Source organism: Triplophysa rosa, linkage group LG5, assembly GCF_024868665.1.
Source record: "Triplophysa rosa linkage group LG5, Trosa_1v2, whole genome shotgun sequence".
Taxonomy (NCBI): domain Eukaryota; kingdom Metazoa; phylum Chordata; class Actinopteri; order Cypriniformes; family Nemacheilidae; genus Triplophysa; species Triplophysa rosa.
The window spans coordinates 1615390-1636150 of NC_079894.1; the positions used below are offsets into that span (position 1 = coordinate 1615390).

A 20761-nucleotide genomic window follows, 5' to 3' on the forward strand; every position below is an offset into this window, starting at 1 on the left:
TTACTTCTCACTCGTAAACGAAATGAAAGATGAGGTCTCTTGTTCAACAAGTACAGAAACGGACACAATGTAAAGATCCTTACGAAAATAATAAAATAATGCAAGCTGATGGTTAAATGTAACAAAGACAAATTAACATTGTCATTTTTATTGCATGGAAAATGTCAAGTCCTGATCAGTTATTGTACTGCAAGCACAGGTGTTTTGTGTGCATTTTGTATCATTTATTGTTCTTTCAAATAAAAACGACTTCATTACGTTTAGTTCATGTCATGCACTTCACTAAAAACAGTAAAACAAAAAAGTATTGGTTAGATCTCATTCGCGTCACGTCAGCAAATAGCATTCCAGTTCCGGCTGTGAAGGGACGTGTAATTGGTTAGATCTTCCACTGAACGAATACGCCCACACTGACCGAGTCGTTGTTGAGTCTGAACGAGAGAGAGAGAGATCTCGTTCATGAACGAGAGTGTACAGTACACTGTAGGTCGGTCATTTAGCATGTGAGTCTCGTTCAGCAATCAGCAGAAAGCGGATGCAAAGCGCAGTTACAGGTAGGCTACTTTGCACGCTTGTTTATTTTAAATACATAAACTTCACGTTTAAAATAATCCCAGATTTATGAATGTGTAAATGACCAAACAATTAACTTTTTAATTATGCAGAAAAACCTTGTGCGTTGGTCATCTGAACCACTTATTTAGACTTATTTTATCTATTTAATGAGTAGATCAGAGACACACATTTTAATAAAGCCTGTAATCAGTTTATACGTCCATTAATACGTTCGTTGACATAGCACAACTCTTTTTCGCCACCTGCTGGTGTATTATAGAAATGGTCACTGAACGAATCAGTGAACGAATCTGAACGAATCATTTTGGTGAACGAACTGAAAAAGAACGAATCACTCAAATGAATCATAATTCCCATCACTACTACATTGTATTGTTCCCGCAGGGGCGGGGCTTAGAGGACGAACGCACGGGGTTGTGAAATACATGGGGGTGTTCCTAGAAGGGATACAGCTACGGCCGAAAGGGGTGCAAAATCTCGCCATATAATGATAATAAATTACATTAGCTAACGCCTACCCCATCCCTAAACCTAACCTTAAGATAAGAAAAAATATTAATCAACTGCAAATATATTAATTCGTGACAAAAATTATGCGGTGTTGAAGTGCGCATGCCCAGTGGAGGTAGCTGTATCCCGTCTAGACAAAACCAGTATATTGTAAAATCACAGTTACTTACTAATGGTCGATCAGAGATCTTTCTCTATATAGCATCAGTGTAAATGGCCGCAGCATTCACACAGTGATGGGCAATAAAGAAAACATTCAGCAATCTGCCACAAACAATAAGCTTTTGTCATCTTGATTTACACATCTATAAATGTGACAAGACAGAAAATGTTTTGCTAATAGCAGTAAGTGGTTTTCACATAAAGACTACTGTAGGCCTACTGGATTATAACTGACTGAGGAGGACTCATCTCTATATCTGACTCAGTTATTATATAAATTAAATCATATCTACCACACTAGATCGTGTTTGACAATATGTCAGTATTTGTGGTAAATATGACAAAATTGAAGAAAATACCGAATCTATTTTGGCTGTTAAATTGTATAGAAAGATCGTTGAAATTTAGATATCAGAGTCATTTTAATCAATGAAGGAAAGTCTTATCTAGGCATCCTGTGATGCTTACAGATCTAAAGTATTGATTTTTTGTCAAATAAATCAATTAAAGTCATTATTGTCATACAGTTACAGTCATTATTGTCATACAGTATATTACGAATAAAATTAATCTTTAATTTGTTAAGCATAGCAATCTCACTTGCTGATTTCACATACTTTGGCACAATGTTTGTTCTAGAGAATTAGAGTAAACATACCTATGAAGCACACTACCATCTTAAAACTCAGATTTTAATAAGAAATATATAATGAATTATCCTACTTCAAGTCTTATTAAAATTCATGTGTTTGTTACTAAATACCTCCTATAATTTTAAATCGATTTAAATTGAATAGAAATGCTTTGTTTCAATGAATCTTAGTCCCTCTCTGAAATGAATTGTGAACGTGTTTTAAAAAAAAATTTGTATACTTGTGTATACTTAAATATACTTATTATATACTTTGTATACTTATGTTTTGATTTGTTATTTGTTATTGTTTATTATTGTTTTTTCTATTTCAATTATTTATACATTTTTCTGTGATAACTGAGTGTGTTTTAATCCTAGGTTGCCTTTTAAAATCTGGCAAGGGTCAACAGATGAAAATTTGCCTGCTGACACATCCTGTTGCTGGCGCCACCTGAGGGCGCTATTTTGCTCTTCTGTTTCTGCCTGTGTTTTAGTCAAGGACTCCATATCCCATCATGCATTGTGTCTTGTGATTGTCAACCAGTTTCACCAGTGTCCTATTTCCTGTTTGTCCCTGCACATGTGTATATATATATTGCCTTTGCCTTCAGTGCTAAGTTTTCGATCGTTGTTTATTTAATGTTGTGTCTTGTGGTTCTCTTCTGATCGTGGAGGTACATGTTACCCTTTTTTGTTTTCTCTTGTGGTTTTGGATTACTCTGTGGACGTTATGTTACTCTGTGAACTTTGTTCAAAGGATTATACTGCATTTGGATCCGCTCCCTGTTTTCCCTTGCCCAGCACGTAACGGAACGATCGATCAACAATGGATCCAGCAGCCTGTTTGGCCTATCTTTGCCAATTCCCTCGAGGACCATATCGAGGACTTTATTGGACATTGCATGTTTTTCCAAATATCTTGATTGTGTGTTAATTGATCTGTTTTGTTAATTGATAATTATCATTGCACAATCTCCCGTTATGGTCCTCGGCTCAGTTTAGGTCTATGCACTTTTATCTTGTGGTTCCATCTTCACAGTTGGTGTGGAGGAGGCTTCCTCCGTGGGCTCCAGTGGCCACATCACGGAGCCTGGCAGACCAAGACTACCACCTTGCACAACTCTGAGGATTACCAGCCCAGTGTTTGTTGCACCCTCCACTCCTGTATCTCTCCTCAAGACAGCAGCCACATAGAGGTACCAACCGGGACGTCCCGTATATTGAACCTGCCTTATTTGTCCTGTACGTGACTTCCCATGTCCCGTTTATTGACTGCTCCTCAGACTGAAGCAACAGCAGCAGCAGCAGTGGTGATGATCAAGACACTTGCGAATGATATTGACACCTGTCATTTAATCACAGCCCCTCTGACACACATCAGTTTACATAAAGTAGGCCAAAAGCAATGACGTCTTGCCTATGCTAATTAGCACTGCTCCACAGATCAAATTTTGTCCTGTATTTCATAGTAACAAAGTTGGCAACCCTACCGCCACGCCAAGGTCATCAGCCGCCATGGACGACTCAGCCGTCTTCCCAGGTGTCATGGACGAAACTCCAGACTTTCCAGTTTTCACCATTTTCAAAACTGCTACAAAATAATGAATAAGTCAGAGACAGGTGGTCGAGTGGTTCGTGCTCCGTCATGTGGCGCCGGTGCGTCCTGGGCGACCCGAGTTCGAATCCCGGCTCGTGGTCCTTTCCCGATCCTACCCCCTCTCTCTCATCCACTTCGCTTCCTGTCCTCTCTGAAAAGAGTCACTCTCTCTGTCAAATAAAAAGGCAAAAAAACGCCAAAAATAAATCTTTAAAAAAAAATAATGAATATGACTTTTACAAAGCAGGAATACAGTGAGTTCATGATAATGTTTTACATTAAAGCAACCAATAAAAGTTACTTGAGCTAAAAACGGAATGTAACAAAGCATAATTAGAGATTAAACGATTACCGGTTTCAGGATAAGCCACGCTAAAATATCCTGACGGTATCCTGGGGGGGTTGGGGGGGTGGTTGGTGCGATAGGCTGCTTTAGAATTTGTAAGTTTTACTTAATTAATATTACATATAGGAATTTATAGTCTGTTTAATATTTAACCTGTGCTTTTCTCTCCTTTATCTTAAATGTATGCTCTCACTGTGCGTGTACGTGAGTATGTGCGTGCGTTTGTGTTCATGTTTGTATATCCCGGTGGGGACCTAAACCTGAATACACACCAACACATGGGGACTCGTGTCACCGTGGGGACCAAAATTGAGGTCCCCATGGGCAAAAAAGCTAATAAATTGTACAGAACAATATTTTTTAAAAATGTAAAAAGTTTTCTATGATCTTTAGGTTTAGGGGATAGAATATACAGTTTGTACAGTATAAAAAACATTACGCCTATGGACTGTCCCCACGGGGATAGTAAACCAGACGTGTGTGTGATAGTACGTGTGCATATTGTGTGTGTGGAGTGTTTTGTATGTGGGTATGTCTGTCTTCTGTGTTTTCACATTTTTCTTGTTTTTACAGGAACAACTTTAATTGTTTTGCTTATAGTCAATATGTCTCATGTACAGATGCTTTGTAACAATGAAAATTGTAAAAAGCGCTATATAAATAAAGTTGAGTTGAGTTGGAAGACAGTGACAGCACTCGGGAGATTTTTCCGCCATCTAAAAGGACCAAATCGGAGGTCCGCCAAGTCAAGTCCCGACTGTAAATGTGAGTGGAGCTGGGGATGGAGGATGCTGCGTTTGTCCGCCGCATACGCCTTCGGATGCGACATCCGGAGGACGCAGACTTCGAAATGAGACACAGCTACAGTTGACAGTGACACGTTAAATATACAAACATTTTTTTCACAGATTTATTTCAACATACAAACAGCAGCATAATGAATACATCAACAACAGCACCTGCATTCACATATTACCACATTTTCACGAACCTGCGGCGTTTTGGACAATGGAGAAAAACTAAAATAATATAAATCCAAAGCATAAAATAAACAGGCAAGAAAAAAACGGAATTAATTAACAAATCATGACAAAACGAAAACAGTAGAACCGGCAAGGTTTATTTCCGTCAAAGTTTTTTCATCAAATAAAAACAGCAGGCCTACCTCAATCCAAAGCTTGGAGTTTTTATTTAATAAAGTAACATGTTTACGTGTTGTGGTGACAGTCTGGAGCTTGTTGACAATTAGACCCGCGGCAGAAAACACCCTTTCAGATGGCACAGATGTCCCGGGAATAGAGAAAACGCCTCGGGAAGCGCTTCACATTTGCTTTCCACCAGCCAGTTTTAGCTAAACATATATAAAACCGATCTGCAATACCACCCAAAATACAAACATTATTTTTTACTTATTCATATTTCACATTCGTTTTTTTACGTCACGTCTAAAAGCAGGTAGGGAAACCACCGGTCGCGCAGTTTTCTTCTCCTTTCCAAAGCGCACGGCAGCCGATGCTAAGCATCCATGAGATAAATTTATGTAAAGGATAAATTGATGGCTAGCACCGAAATTCCCTCACAGTAGCTCCGCTATTATCTTTGCTGAGCCGTAGACGCGCCGGGAAGACAGAGAATGTCACAGCGCATTGTGAGCGCGATTGTCCCGTGTCTACATTTAAAACAAAAAACTTGAGCAAGGCTGGCAGTGGCACTCCGTTTGGAGGAGTAAAGCCCTGACAAATGTGGCCTCAACAATCAGATGAACTACACGTGTCCAGTTTCGTCAAGTGATTTGCGTGATCGGATTTTAATCTGTCTCGAAAACGTTTCGGAGGGCATTTACACCTAGTCGCACGCGTCTGCACGCTCCGTGAGTTAATGCTTAGCATGCGCTTACGGCTGCCTTAAGAAAGGATGCAGTAAAATTATTTGGTTAATATTTATTATGGTTTGTACATGCAAATACGAGCACGTCCCAGTCGGGTTTTTCACTTTCTGCGTCCGGTTGGAAATGTTTCCGTTGTTTTCTCTCCTGCTTGCATCACAATTCGGTATTTGGTCATATTGTGAGTTTTTGCAGCGCATTTGTTATCAAACTGATGATGTTTTCTTGATTTGCTGGGTTTTTCGCATTTTCATGCATTTTATTCTGTTGCAGCGCATTGACACCTAGCGGCATCAGACATGGTTGTGTGTGCTCTCCAGTGTGAGTTCTCATGTCTACAGTAAGTTTTCCTTTAATTGGCAAACTCCTTCCACACCGCAGACTATGTACGAGCGCACTTTAGCATGAATTTTAGCTCGTGTTTCTTAAGACTACTTTTCAGTTTGAAACTCTGATCACACTAAACATGTGGCTTTTCCCCAGTATGAGTTCTCATGTGGGTATCAAGATTTCTCTTGTATGTGAAACTCTTTCCACAGTGAACACACAAGTACGGACACTCTCCAGTGTGAATTCTCATGTGGGTCTCAAGACTGATTTTTTGTATGAAACTCTTTTCACACTGAGGACATGTGTACGGGCGCTCTCCGGTGTGACATCTTATGTGGATATCAAGACTGTTTTTTTGTATGAAACTCTTTTCACACTGAGAACATGTGTACGGACGCTCTCCAGTATGAGTTCTCATGTGGACATCAACACTTTTTTTTTGTGTGAAACTCTTTCCACACTGAGGACATGTGTACGGACGCTCTCCAGTATGAGTTCTCATGTGGGCAACAAGACTGTTTTTGTGCGAGTAACTCTTTTCACACTGAGGACATGTGTACGGGCGCTCTCCAGTATGACTTCTCATGTGGACATCAACACTTTTTTTTTGTATGAAACTCTTTTCACACTGAGGACATGTGTATGGACGCTCTCCAGTATGACTTCTCATGTGGACATCAACACTTGTTTTTTGTGTGAAACTCTTTCCACACTGAGGACATGCGTATGGTCGCTCTCCAGTGTGAGTTCTCATGTGGGCATCAAGATTTCTTTTATCTGTGAAACTCTTTTCACACTGAACACATGTGTATGGACGCTCTCCAGAGTGAGTTCTCATGTGGGTCTCAAGATTTTTTTTATCTGAAAAACTCTTTCCACACTGAACACATGTGTATGGACGCTCTCCAGTGTGAGTTCTCATGTGGGTCTCAAGATTTTTTTTATCTGAAAAACTCTTTCCACACTGAACACATGTGTATGGACGCTCTCCAGTGTGAACTCTCATGTGGACATCAAGATTTCTTTTATCTGAAAAACTCTTTTCACACTGAACACATGTGTATGGGCGCTCTCCAGTGTGAATTCTCATGTGAGCTTGAAGATTATGTTTTAATGTGTAACTCTTTCCACACTGAACACATGTGTATGGACGCTCTCCAGTGTGAATTCTCATGTGAGCAGTAAGTCTTCCTTGGCTTGAGAAATGTTTTTCACACTGAGGGCAGGTGAAAGGCTTTTATCCAGTGTGGATTCTTATGTGCTCTTTACTTTCACATCCATTTCCACAATGAGGATATACTGACGTTTCTTTCAGTTCCATTGGATCTAATATCAAAGGAAAGAAGTATTTTATTTTAAGTATTGTTTTTTAGTAATTTCTTAGATCTGTCAACATTACCGCATGAACGCATGCATGCAATTAAAAGCACAACACATAAGATCTTTGCATTAAAATATCCAAAAACCACTAGCACAGTGTTATATGTTTACTGATATATACAGTATATATATATATACACACACACACAGGTACATTTAAAAAAAATTGAATATCGTGAAGGTCAATATTTTTTGTCACTCATTTCCAGTGTTGGGCAAGTTACTCTGGAAATGTAATTTGATAACTGATTACTCCTTTTAAAAGTAATCAAGTTACTGGTCTGATTACTTTATTTCAAAAGTAATTAGTTACACTACTCTTTACATTACTATCCCCCACCCCTCAAAAACACAAAATAACCTCTTTAGCCTTCTCGAGACTAAACTTTATTGGGATGTGCATATACTCTATCTCGTCTTTAATTATTTTAATACATTCTTTCTGCTTATTCCATACTAAAGCCTGTCAGAAATAATAATAATTAAACTCTGTGACATTTTAACTTAAAACATTTTTTCATATGTTAACTAGTATTTCTAAACCTGCATACTCCATAATGTAAAAAGTATCTCCTTAGTTTCTTATAACTTGTATATCTTAACTAGTGCTTCTGCATATTTCTATGATGATTTCTTCGTCATTTAACAAATATAACAGCGTTAGAGCAGCAAAAACTAGTCTGACAAAACATAACGTGTTGCTAATAGCAGCCTGGCACTCGACAGTAGAAGTTGATTCATTGCTCTCCGTGCCCGGTGACGTTACTTTCTCCAGAAGTTTAACCGCGCTGTACTGCCCTTTCAGGTGCTTTTTTGCGGGAGAGAGGGTTTTGCTTACCTCCACATGACCGACAACGCACAACAATGTTCTTGCCTTTGACAGAAATAAACTCAAAATAACGATTGTATTTCCAGCTACAGAACGCATACGTTTCTCTCTCCATGCCGAGTTTGTTTTCCCTGGTAGTACCAAAGATTGTCTTGTGATACGGAGATGTATGGGTCTGTAATACTTACAATTGGAGCATAAAGGCTAACATCGATCACAAGAGGCCAATCATATCCGGTGTCTCCTTACCTGCGTTCCATGCGGCAATAGCACAGGCCATTACGAGTTTTTAGCTTAAGGTGGCAGGCTTTCCATGGAGTGACTTTGGTAGTACTTCCCGCACAGGTGCATTTCAGTTTGATGACGTTGCGGGTGCGACAGGCAGGCATCCAGACTTTGAAAAAGCTATTTCGCTTTTTACAATTTAAATGATAAAACGATACAACGGCAACGATGTAACGCAGCTGTAACATATAGTTACCTGGGCTTGGAACTATAATCTAATTACTATTTTAGGAATTATAACGCGTTAAATTACTCCGTTATCAAAAAAGTAAAGAAATTACAGTAACGCGTTACTAAATAACACATTACTGCCCAACACTGCTCATTCCAGAAAGTGAAACCCATATCGTCGCTGTCGGGCGGAATCCTCGTATCTCCAAAACCATTATTTTTCAGGAAGTTAAAAAAACTGCATATTTTTTGAGTTATTAAACATTGTATCGTTAAAGTTGGTATTATACCTTATATTGCTATCATATACTGTTGTGTACCAACATTAACACAACATTTCCCCAAAACCATGTTTAATCGGAGATACAAGGTTTATAACTTGGGAGCAGGGAGATACGAGATTACGCTGTCATTGATAAGAATGGTACGGACACAGACGTCGCTGCTGCCAGCAGTGTTCATCAAAGTCTGCGGTCGCGTTGAGCCTTTTGACAAGAGACGAGGCTTTAAGAGCTAATGAAAGCTAATGATTGTGGTTACATACATCTTCCTAAACTCTATTTTAAACGTTAGAGCTATGAGTGATGCAATACCAAAATAAAACGTTAAACAGGCTGTCTAATATAGGCGGAAATTAATCTGCACGTAAATAAAGTCGGCGGTCGCGTTGAGCCTCGTGACAAGAGAAAAGGCTTCAATAGTTAACCAAAGCTAACGACTGTGGTTACATACATCTTCCTAAACTCTATTTTAAAGGTTTAAGAACTATAAGTGATGTAATACAAAAAATGATGAGCTGACTAGGCTGTCTAATAGGCGGAAATTAGCCGATTACCTTCGTGGCTCACAGGCTTCCTTCTGCACCGAAGCATTACAGCTATCGATTTTTAACAAAACAGACCTACTCAAAACGTATCTAACCTAACTATTTTCACTCGTTATTGTCTAAAAAAACTTTTAATCAGGAGACATAATGCCGAGAGGCTCCTGCGGAGTGAAGAAGAGGTAGTTACGAGACTTCTCAAAAAGTTGAAGAGATTTGCTCTCAAGCTATTTTCAACACTTTAGATTGGTTAATAATTTGTAAAAATAACAGACCCACATGGGGACTGACCAATAGCATCGATTTGTGAAAAAATATGAAATTGACCAAATTTGGACATAGGAGGTTTCCGCCCGACAGCGACGATATATTAAATAGATTCATTACACAGAGTGAAATATTTCAAGCCTTTATTTCTTGAACAGATAATGAAAACCCAAAATTCAGTGTCTCAGAAAATTAGAATATTACATAAGCTCAATAAAAAAGGATATTTTAAACAGAAATGTCAGGCTTCTGAAAAGTATGTTCATTTCTATGCACTCAATACTCGGTTGGGCCTCCTTTCGCATGAATTACTGCATCAATGCGGCGTGGCATGGAGGCAATCAGCCTGTGGCACTGCTCAGGTGTAATGGAAGCCCAGGTTGCTTTGATAGCGGCCTTCATTGAACCAGCTTTTGGCCATGACCATGGTGATACTGTGCTTGATTGGCCAGTAAACCCGCCTGACCTTGTCAAGAGGAAGATGAGAGACACCAGACCCAACAATGCAGATGACCTGAAGGCCGCTATCAAAGCAACCTGGGCTTCCATTACACCTGAGCAGTGCCACAGGCTGATTGCCTCCATGCCACGAAAGGAGGCCCAACCAAGTATTGAGTGCATAGAAATGAACATACTTTTCAGAAGCCTCACATTTCTGTTTAAAATATCCTTTTTTTTATTAATATTCTAATTTTCTGAGACACTGAATTTTGGGATTTCATTATCATCAACATTTCAAGAAATAAAGGCTTGAAATATTTCACTCTACTGTATGTGTAATGAATCTATATAATATATGGGTTCCGCTTTCTGAAATGAGTGACAAAACATATTGACCGTTTTCATGATATTCCAATTTTTTTTAGATGTACCTGTATATTCATGTGTACTTTCATTATACCAAATGGCTTTAATTTAAAATCAACACATCAAACACATCAACAACAACAAAATAAAAGCAAATAACACATTTACACTTTTTATCATAGCAAAATTGTATACAAAAGCATAAATTCATTATTATAGATTTAGTCACCAAATAGACCTGCAAAAACAATTTTTATGATAAGCATGGAATACATTTTGAATAATCAAAATGTGATTAATCCGGAAAAAAAAACATTTTTTCTGATTTAATACTACATTATATGACTGATATTCAGAAATTGTTATTTAAAGAGCATAAAATCTTAAAATCAATTGATTTCACGTCAATGTTTCTCACTAATAACCATTAATGAAGAATCAAGAATGGACAACAACCTCTTTGTTCTGGAGCATCTTCAGTTTTCATTGTGCTGGTGTCTGTATCACTCATCCCTGATAGCAAGAGAGCAGATGAAAACCACTGAGTCAATGTTGAAAACTGATGATTTATCAATGTTAATTAAATTGAATCAATTTAGTTGGGTTTTTGACTCCTGTGCTTTTTTATTAAATTAATTCACTTTCAATGTTTGCAGTAGTGTTTCATTAAGAATCAACACTCATCATACAAACCTCAACAAAGGTGATCATCAAACTAATTCAGATAAACAGACCAACTGCAATGCATGCTGGGAGTCATGAATGAGTTTTGTATGTTAATACCCAGCATGCATTGCAGCTAGGGGTGTGCACAACTAGTCAAATATTTGAATAATCGCTCTGCAATAAGAAAATTAGAAAATGAAAAATGCTATTCGAATAGGTTTTTGATAGGTAAAAAAGTGCTTCACCACAGGGTTAAGTTACCGCTACAGAAGACCTCTTCGCTTCATCTGTATTGACTATGGTATACTAGAGATGCAACGATACAGTTAAACCACGGTTCAATACATACCTCGGTTTTTACACACGGTTTTCAGTTCAGTTCGGTTCTAATGGCTTGCCACATTATTTTTGACATTTCATTATTCTATGCTTATATGACAGGAACTGTCCGAAAAAAACCTACTTTATTGCGATTTTCTTTATTTTACTTGACTTATTTTATTCTCTTTAAGCAAAAATCAACTTGTACAAATTCCTGGTATTAATGTATAAAATATTTACACTGACAGTTCACAGCAGTTCTTGTGTACCGTCCATCAACATGCCAGTAAAATAAACTTCTTGAAGAGGTTTTGCGCATCAGTGTATTTAAAATACCGTAATGCAAACTTGCAGCTGCTGTAATGGTAACAGACAGACGCGCTGTTTTCTTTGCTTAGAGCGCTCTGATGAGGTGTTGCTTTTTAAAATGGCATCGTGTAAGTCAGGTTAGTCTGTGTTGGTTTTATGATCAGACTGGGAGGCAGTGTATTGTAGTCCATTATTCCGGTTGAAGAGCACATACACGCAACACGTCGATCATATTGCACATGTGTAATGTGGAAATATTATTCAGTTAGAAGTATGATTTAATTACTAATATAATCAATAAGTGTTTTCTTTCATTGAATCATTAAGCTGTGTGCTTTTATCTCATGTGCTTTTTTATTTTACTCAGTGGAAAAACTGTGATAAAAATAGAGTGTGTGTGACAAGCCGAGCGAAACCACAAAAGAGGAACAAACTATGCGTACGTGCAAGAAACAGAACAGCTCGCTCAACACACACATACACCCAAAGAGTTATGAATTAATCCACTGCATATGTTTTAAGTATAATCATGAGTTTTGATGTGTTTTATTGAATCATAGGATTAAGAAACAACGCTGCATAATTAAAGCATTAGAGGATTGAGTTTTTACTGAAAGTATTTTTACATGTTGTCTTGCTACATGAAACTGTCTCTAGGGGACACTTCCTCAAATTAGCAACTGACCGCAGGTTGCAGAAGGGTGTTGCAAAAGATGTTGTTTTGCAGAAACTGACAGGGAAGGACGGAGTTGGATAGACGTGGTTCGCGGTGATTGGTTGCTGAGGAGCAGTGCTCCCCGGAGAGGGGGAGGAGTCAGAAGATGAGAACGACGTCAAATACTGAATAAATATGAGTGTTTTGAATAATTTGGGTTGTTGGCTTCTGGTGGAGTGAGGAGATCGTCTGACAACCCAAAGCTTTGTTACTTTTTACATCTGATAATAAAACTTCTATATAACTTGGAGAAAAGTCTCTTTCAAATTTTTGAGCATGCAGGACTGCCTCAAAAGTCCAACAGTAATAACGATTTTTATTTGTATTGCGTGTTATTTTGGTGATAACTTCAATTCAATTCCATTTTATTTACATAGCGCTTTTCACAACGTGCATAAAATTAAATTGGAGTTATGTGATGGTATTTTCTGGACCTGGTTAGAACTCTGGCAGCTGCATTCTGAACTAACTGTAGTTTGTTTATTGATGCTGCAGGACAACCACTAAGCAGTGCATTACAGTAGTCAAGTCTTGAGGTCACAAATGCATGAATAAGCTTCTCTGCGTCAATAACACAGAGTATTTCATAATTTGGCAACATTTCTAAGGTGGAAGAAGGCTGTTTTTGTGACATTAGAGATGTGATTTTTCAACTTGCAGGTTATAATCCGAAATATTCTGCTCACGTGTCTGATAACTGTCTTGCTGTGTTCGGCTTGTTGCGTTTCAAGTCTGGAAAAGCATTGTAAATGTATCATGTGGTAAGTGTGATGGTATGACGTATTCTCACTTCTATAGGAAGGTAAAATACCCGTGGTAAATGTGTGTGTTGGGATGTTATGGATCAACTGGGGGTCGTTTTATCTGGGGACATGCGCGTGCATGGTGATGATTCAACCCGATTTCCCCTGATTTTCCACAGAGTTCTGGTTAAAAATGTTGATCACGATATTTAATAAAATGCTATTATCCATATTACAAAGATCTGTTTTCTTGATTTGTACTTCCGTTTATTGTACGCAGTTCAAAGAAAGTTTACTATGTTTTTTTTCTGGCGGACAGCATAAGCCACGCCTGCATTAAAATGGGCCATTAGTTTCAATGAGAGGTGTTTATGAAACTCATCTGGGAATTAAGTTTAAGTTTAATTAGTTTCGTTTAAATTTGCCAGAAGCTAAGGCAAACATGAATTGAAACATGCTTTTCAAACGAGTGTTTCTTCTTTTAACTAATTCCTTCTGTTTTAACTAATTAAATCGATGTATTAAATCCATGTATACAAGACTTTACTTAATCTCTTTGTAGTGCATTGTTGTTTTTAATGAAGTACTGTCTGAGTGTATATGTCCCCATAAGCTGTGCCCTGAACGTAAAGCAGCTATGCCTACAGTTAGGGCTGTCACGATTATTCAATAATCGTCTCATGGCGGTGATTGTTTGACCTCATCGCGATGGTTTCAGATCATCGCAATTATTGCACATCTCTATAGAAGACACTAGGGGGAGCTGTAGTGCATCTGCATATTACATTTTTTAGTGTATTTATTGTAACTAAAGCATGGTAATACTTGTAAAATGTACCACCACAACACAATAAAAACTAAAGCATATACCATAAAAATAACCTGCAGTACAATTTAATATTATTTAAGATAATCTCAGTGTGAAAACCAGTCGACCAAAATTTCATTAACATAGAAGTAAAATTTTATTGTAGTCTTGTAAGCAGAGGTGGGTAGTAACGCGCTACATTTCCTTCGTTACATTTACTTGAGTAACATTTTGGAAAATATGTACTTTTTAAGTAAAATTAAAAGTGTGTACTTTTACTCTTACTTGAGTAAATTTCTAATAGAAAATCTGTACTTTTACTTCGTTACATAACTTACATTGCGTGACGTTCCTTCGTTCCTTCATTTTAAAATATGCTTTTTAAAACGCGTTGTTTATTTCAAGGTTGTCGTCTCTTTTTACGGGCATTCCCGAGTGATCGATTCTTTTGAGTCGATTCTTTTGAAAGCATTAATTGAACAATGGGCAAAACCATTTGAATAGGCTAATGAATCAGTTCAAATGATTTGTTCAGTTCGCAGCACGATCTGAATCATCTGAAGCAGGATTACTCACTCCTCGTAGCGCGAAACTTAAGAACACGCAGAACACAAAGAGCGTTGGATGAAGTGGATATTAATCTATATCTATACAATCAAAACTGCAAATGTGTCATATTGTTTGCCAGCAATGATAAATGCCCGCCATATGCGCGCACCCGCGCGACCTGTTCGTCAGACACAGCAACATGCGCGTTACCTGTCAGACACAGAGACGTGGGCTTGCAGAAATATACATTTGAAGAACAGAAGGAAGAAAACTTGTTGATGGGCGTGTGGTTCACTGTTTACTGTTTGTTTACAAGTAAGAGCGTTTCACAACACACACGTGACACAACACGAGAAAACATGAGCTTTGTTCAAAAATGTGTATTTCATTTAAGAGAGCACTGCAGATGTTCTAGATCATCTTAGGAAATGCTCTGAGTTTAGTTCATGCTTTAGTTTGACATGGTCTATTATTCTAAATAAGTTGTGTAAACTACATTGACATCAGGACTAGATGAAATTTACAGAAATGCTTGTCTCTTCTGTGTTTGTCTATTCTTTAGTCTCTCTAGTATATTGCAAAGATATCTGCTTATGATAATTAAAAATATTGATTAAAATGTAATATTAAAATATTGGCGTTAATATTAATTTTATGTAGTAGGCCTATATAATCAGATACAAAGTAACTAAGTAACTAGCTACTTGAGTAGTTTTTTCATTGCATACTTTTTTACTTTTACTCAAGTAATTTTTAAAATAGTGACTTTTACTTTTACTTGAGTAACAATTTCTCTAGTTACTTGTACTTTTACTTGAGTAAAGATTTTGGCTACTCTACCCACCTCTGCTTGTAAGTGAGAAAAAAACAGACTAAAAGAATTATTATGACTGATAGCATTTTAATGGTGGCTTCACTCCTGATCAATTTACTTCATTTACAAGTATTTGGCGGTTGTATTATTTACAGGTAAAAGCCTAAACCTTAATATATGATAAACCGATGTATTTCCAAGAAAAAAAAACATATTGTTTATATTCAGAACAACACGGTCATTTCAAAGCTGAATAAAAAATGTATGAGAATTAAATGTCAAAGCTCTAAAACAGACAATTAATCGCCATAAACGCAATGATTTACTAGACAATTAATCGTCAGCCAAATTTCATAATCGTGACAGCTCTACCTACAGTATATGGTTAAAAAGGTAACTCTGCTGTATTTACTAGCTACTGTGTGTAACTGTTATGAGAAGTTTATAATAATCTGACTTTATTCTGTTCTGTATCTGTGTGATAATTATTTCATTATCTTGTTTTTGTTACAGGTGAATGGGGTGAATGCTTTAGCTGGGTCCTGATGAAATGTAACCTTTGCGAGGACATACTGTATGTTTGCTATTTCTAATGGTTTGATAACTTACTGTATGTTTCTAGATTTCAGTTCTAGATTTCGTACAATCTTTGCAATTATACAAATTATTTTACATATGCTTAAAGTGATAGTTAACCCAAAAAATGAAAATTCTGTCATCATTTACTCACCCTCTTGTCATTTCAAACCTGCTGGATTTCTATACGCAAAACACAAAAGAAGATATTTTGAAGAATGTTGGTAACTGCACTCATTCACTTGCATTGGTTTTGTGTCCATACAATAGAAGGGAATGGTTGCCACCCCTGTTTAGTTACCAACTTTCTTCAAAATATCTTCTTTTGTGTTCTGCAGAAGAAAGAAGTTGAAGTTAAAAATGACAAAGAGTTTTTGGGTTCACTTAACTCGTTAATAACGTAATCACGTTAAAGTATTAGTTTCTTTGTATTAATTTCAAAGTATTAGAAATCATTGTATCTGAAATGTAAGACACTGCATTCATTGTATCTGTGACATCTGTCGTTGGACGTATGGAGAATACTTTGTCTTCAGTAATCTCACTGGTGCTATTCAGGCTATAAGAAATATTGGTGGTGCAGGATTTATTTTATGGTTATGGCATATTTACAATTCAATGTTTTATTCAAGGTACTTTAAAATAGCATGTAATATAGTCCTTCAAGTTTTAAATGCAGTTGCATGATGCAAGATGACCGTGAGGCTTGCATTCACACATTTTACTAAAGACTGTGAGGGCCATATAGCCATTAAGTACTTACTGAAAAACTATAGTAGTGTACTATATGAGATCCAAAGCTCTAAATGTACTGTACAGTACCCTAATTTTCATTATTGTTAAGGTGTCCAACACAAATAAAATGTTCTTTCTGTTTTGCTTGTTTTTATATTGTCTTACTTAAGCTTTGTGTGACTCACAAGAGTTTCTTCTATCCTGTTATTTATTTGTAGCTCTCATGGAATTTATAAAAGATCTTTCCAGCTGTCCTCTTTATGTATGCCCCGTAAAGCCATCAGCTACTTAATGACTGGCATTAACATAACCATGAAACATTCATACAGATATATCTTTATGACATTCTACATATATAGTACAAATGTAGTAATTTCGTAACTTTTGGCATCTTATTTGGTAACTTGCCTCTTTCCCAAAACATCTAGAATATGGGAAGCTTTGTAGCCATTCATATTATGCAGCTAGTGTGGCTTTCAGATGCTCATAGTATCAGACCATAGTATAGACCCACTGACCAATGGGTAAGTGCAAAATATACAATATAAACACAGTATCATTTCTCCAGTAACATGTCCTAAGTGCATTGTTTGTACTTTTGTCAGATTGAATGCTCAGAATGTGGAACCATTGGGACTCAGTGGACAGACCTTCTACAGCTGGCACATACAGATGCCCAACATGCTGTTAAAATGGTTACATATATTTAAATTATTGTTAATGCATTTTATTTGTTTGGCGTTGATGTTAAGTTGATTTAGATTTTTGGTTGGGAGACCCCTTTTTATGTGAATAAGTTTAACATTTAATAAAATGTTAATTGATCTCTGTTGATTCCTTTGTAGCATGACTGAGGTTTCAAAATTCAAAAAAAGTGATTGGTGGTTGATGTCATAGACCGATCGCTCTGCGCAGGCTCGAATAAATTTGAACACACCTACAATCTTTTGTTTCCGTCACAACGAAAGAGGGCGTGGTTTCCGGCCCGACATGGAAACTCGTTTAAATGTTTCTTAAATGGCGTCAAATACATGAGAAAGGCCATCGAGGGCCTGCTTCGATAGATAGTTATACGAACATTAAACGATCTACGTGTTTATTTAGAAATCCGTGGGAATTCATATTCGTCGAATCTGCCGCCGTCGGACATCTGCTGGGAAATCGTGTAAAATCATCACCATGCACGCGCATGTCACCAGATGACAAGATCCTCAGTTGATCCATAACAACGGCAGAAACACCTCGGTGGACACAAGCCCCTTACAGAGTTTTCTGCTGCTTGCAAACAAACTATTTATAGTTTATTTTTAAATCTGGAAACATCGTATTACCATTAATTTGCCACTCTGATTCCACTCGCAACGCGCAAAACAATTCAGACTCACTCTTTTCCAAAACCGAGGTAAATGACCAACGCTTTCATCTCTTACATGCGTTATATTGAACACGTTGTAATCGGCTAAAGCGCATGCGCAGGGTTTGGTACCCATGTGCGCACCCGAGTTCGCGTGACAGCTTTTACATTAGCGATGTTTCATGCAAACCGCAAGCGTGAAAGCCACATTAGGGGGGTCCTCACCCAAACAGCAGCCTATAGGGCGCCTGACCGCCTTATTCCGCCCCTAACTCTATTCCCGAAGTAACTCGGACAGGGAACATTTAGAGCAAGTCCAAAACGTTAGCATGCATGCAGTGCACTAACCTGTTATAGGTCTTGTTATCCAGCAGTTCTCAAAGCCTCCTTATCCGTTTCAGGTTACGTTTGTCCCGACTCAGTCCGTCTCAAATGTTTCTTCACTTCTTTTAACTTCCATGTACAGCAGCCTCGTGTTTATGTTCACTAGCTGGAGCGGGCTACGTTGTATTGGTTTCCCGCAGGGGCGGGGCTAGAGGCCGATCGCACGGGTTGTGAAATACATGGGGTGTTCCTAGAAGGGATACAGCTACGGCCGGAAGGGGTGCAAAATCTCGCCATATAATGTAGGTAGCTATATCCCTTCTAGACAAAACCAGTATATTGTAAAATCACAGTTACTTACTAATGGTCGATCAGAGATCTTTCTCTATATAGTGTCAGTGTAAATGGCCGCAGCATTCACACAGTGATGGGCAATAAAGAAAACATTCAGCAATCTGCCACAAACAATAAGCTTTTGTCATCTTGATTTACACATCTATAAATGTGCCCAGACAGAAAATGTTTTGCTAATAGCAGTAAGTGGTTTTCACATAAAGACTACTGTAGGCCTACTGGATTATAACTAACTGAGGAGGACTCATCTCTCTATCTGACTCAGTTATTATATAAATTAAATCATATCTACCACACTAGATCGTGTTTGACAATATGTCAGTATTTGTGGTAAATATAAAAAAATTGAAGAAAATACAGAATATATTTTGGCTGTTAAATTGTATAGAAAGATCGTTGAAATTTAGATATCAGAGTCATTTTAATCAATGAAAGAAAGTCTTATCTAGGCATCCTGTGATGCCTACAGATCTAAAGCATTGATTTTTTGTCAAATAAATAAATTAAAGTCATTATTGTCATACAGTAATTACGAATAAAACTAATCTTTAACTTGTTAAGCATAGCAATCTCACTTGCTGATTTCACATTTTCTTGCAAGGACTTTATGTTTTCTAAAAAAAAGATGACATACTTTGGCACAATGTTTGTTCTAGAGAATTAGAGTTAACATACCTATGAAGCACACTACCATCTTAAAACTCAGATTTTAATAAGAAATATATAATGCATTATCCTACTTCATGTCTTATTAAAATTCATGTGTTTGTTACTAAATACCTCCTATCATTTTAAATCGATTGAAATTGAATTGAAATGCTTTGTTTCAATGAATCTTAGTCCCTCTTTGAAATGAAATTAATTTTTTTATATACTTGTGTATACTTAAATATACTTATTTAAGCAAAAAATATATAATAAAGGATAAACATAGAACAAAGATATACTTCAGCAAATATAAAAGAGAATAAAATAGAAAAGTTAATTTATAGTAAAAAAAAGTGGCCGTAAGTAGTATTTTTGTTAAGGAACATGTATTAATTGATTTAGAGTTTCATCTTAAATTAAATACTGTATTAGTGATTTTAAAAACTCCTTTCATTGTGGTTTTTCCAGCCATTAGGGGGCGGTGTGGCTCAGCCACATGACGTCATCAAATGACGTTCTTTCTCTCGCCTCTGAGCTTTCAAGTGCACAAGTTAGTTTTGCAACGGGTTTATCGCGAAAGTAGTAGCAAAAGTCAAGGCGGGAAGATTTGAAACTGCAGTGACAGGTTTGAGAGGTTGTGGATGACTATTTGTGGTTGCAATTCAAATCTGAATCTGGGAAAACGTGTAAATATGTATGGAGGACTAAACCTGCAAAATTATAAATAAATAAATATATAAACGAATAAATGTAATAATATGAAAATAAATAAAGGAATGAATGGTTTGATAAAACAAAATAATTCGTTTTAGCTATTATTGATCTTAGCTTTAACTAAGTTCATGCACCTCTTTGGCAGAGGACCTGTAACCGGAACTTGGTCACCACCTTAGCACCCCCTGACTCGCACAGATTTTGAAGAACTTTGTCATTTATCTCGCCGTCAATCTGTAATAAATCCTCAATAAATGCATCTAATCTGAATGACACACAGTCATTTGATGCATGGTTATCGACTTCATTGGCTAAATGCTGTAACTCTCTAGCTAATTGTGCGCCGCCATAGTTGCTTAACGTTATACACGAAGCAAACGATCAGTGAGTGACGTGACGTTAGTCCAAAACAAGTCAAGAGTAATCGATCAAACGCTTCAATCTACACTGAACCAATAGTAGGCAAGACCAACCCATCTAATTATCATACAAGACACAGAAAAGTAAGAATAAATACAAGAATAAATAA

The 20761-nt window shown here is 37.2% G+C and overlaps 1 protein-coding gene and 1 long non-coding RNA gene across 4 annotated transcripts; one reads left to right on the plus strand and one right to left on the minus strand.

Moving 5' to 3' along the window:
* Positions 1-443: 443 nt before the first annotated feature.
* Positions 444-6362, plus strand: LOC130554261 (uncharacterized). Of its 2 annotated transcripts, XR_008962960.1 has the most exons (6): positions 444-554; positions 2261-3078; positions 3166-3273; positions 3352-4590; positions 5984-6050; positions 6250-6362. It is a non-coding gene; the product is annotated as an uncharacterized LOC130554261 (long non-coding RNA). The 2 variants fall into 2 exon arrangements; XR_008962959.1 differs by having other exon boundaries at positions 3166-4590.
* LOC130554205 (oocyte zinc finger protein XlCOF6-like) lies at positions 4597-18768 on the minus strand. 2 transcript variants are annotated; one of them, XM_057333708.1, is made up of 3 exons: positions 18541-18768; positions 11059-11115; positions 4597-7366 (listed from the first exon to the last, which is right to left on the minus strand). In XM_057333708.1, exon 3 carries the CDS (start codon positions 7212-7214, stop codon positions 6171-6173), a length of 1044 nt encoding a protein of 347 aa, XP_057189691.1. In that variant the 5' UTR covers positions 7215-7366; positions 11059-11115; positions 18541-18768; the 3' UTR covers positions 4597-6170. The 2 variants fall into 2 exon arrangements, with proteins under 2 accessions (XP_057189691.1, XP_057189692.1); XM_057333709.1 differs by lacking the exon at positions 11059-11115.
* Positions 18769-20761: the final 1993 nt, after the last annotated feature.

What these genes read in the sequence shown, in the direction of transcription:
- LOC130554205 (XM_057333709.1), bottom strand. Translation starts at nt 7,214, where the DNA reads ATGAGAATTCACACTGGAGAGCGTCCATACACATGTGTTCAGTGTGGA.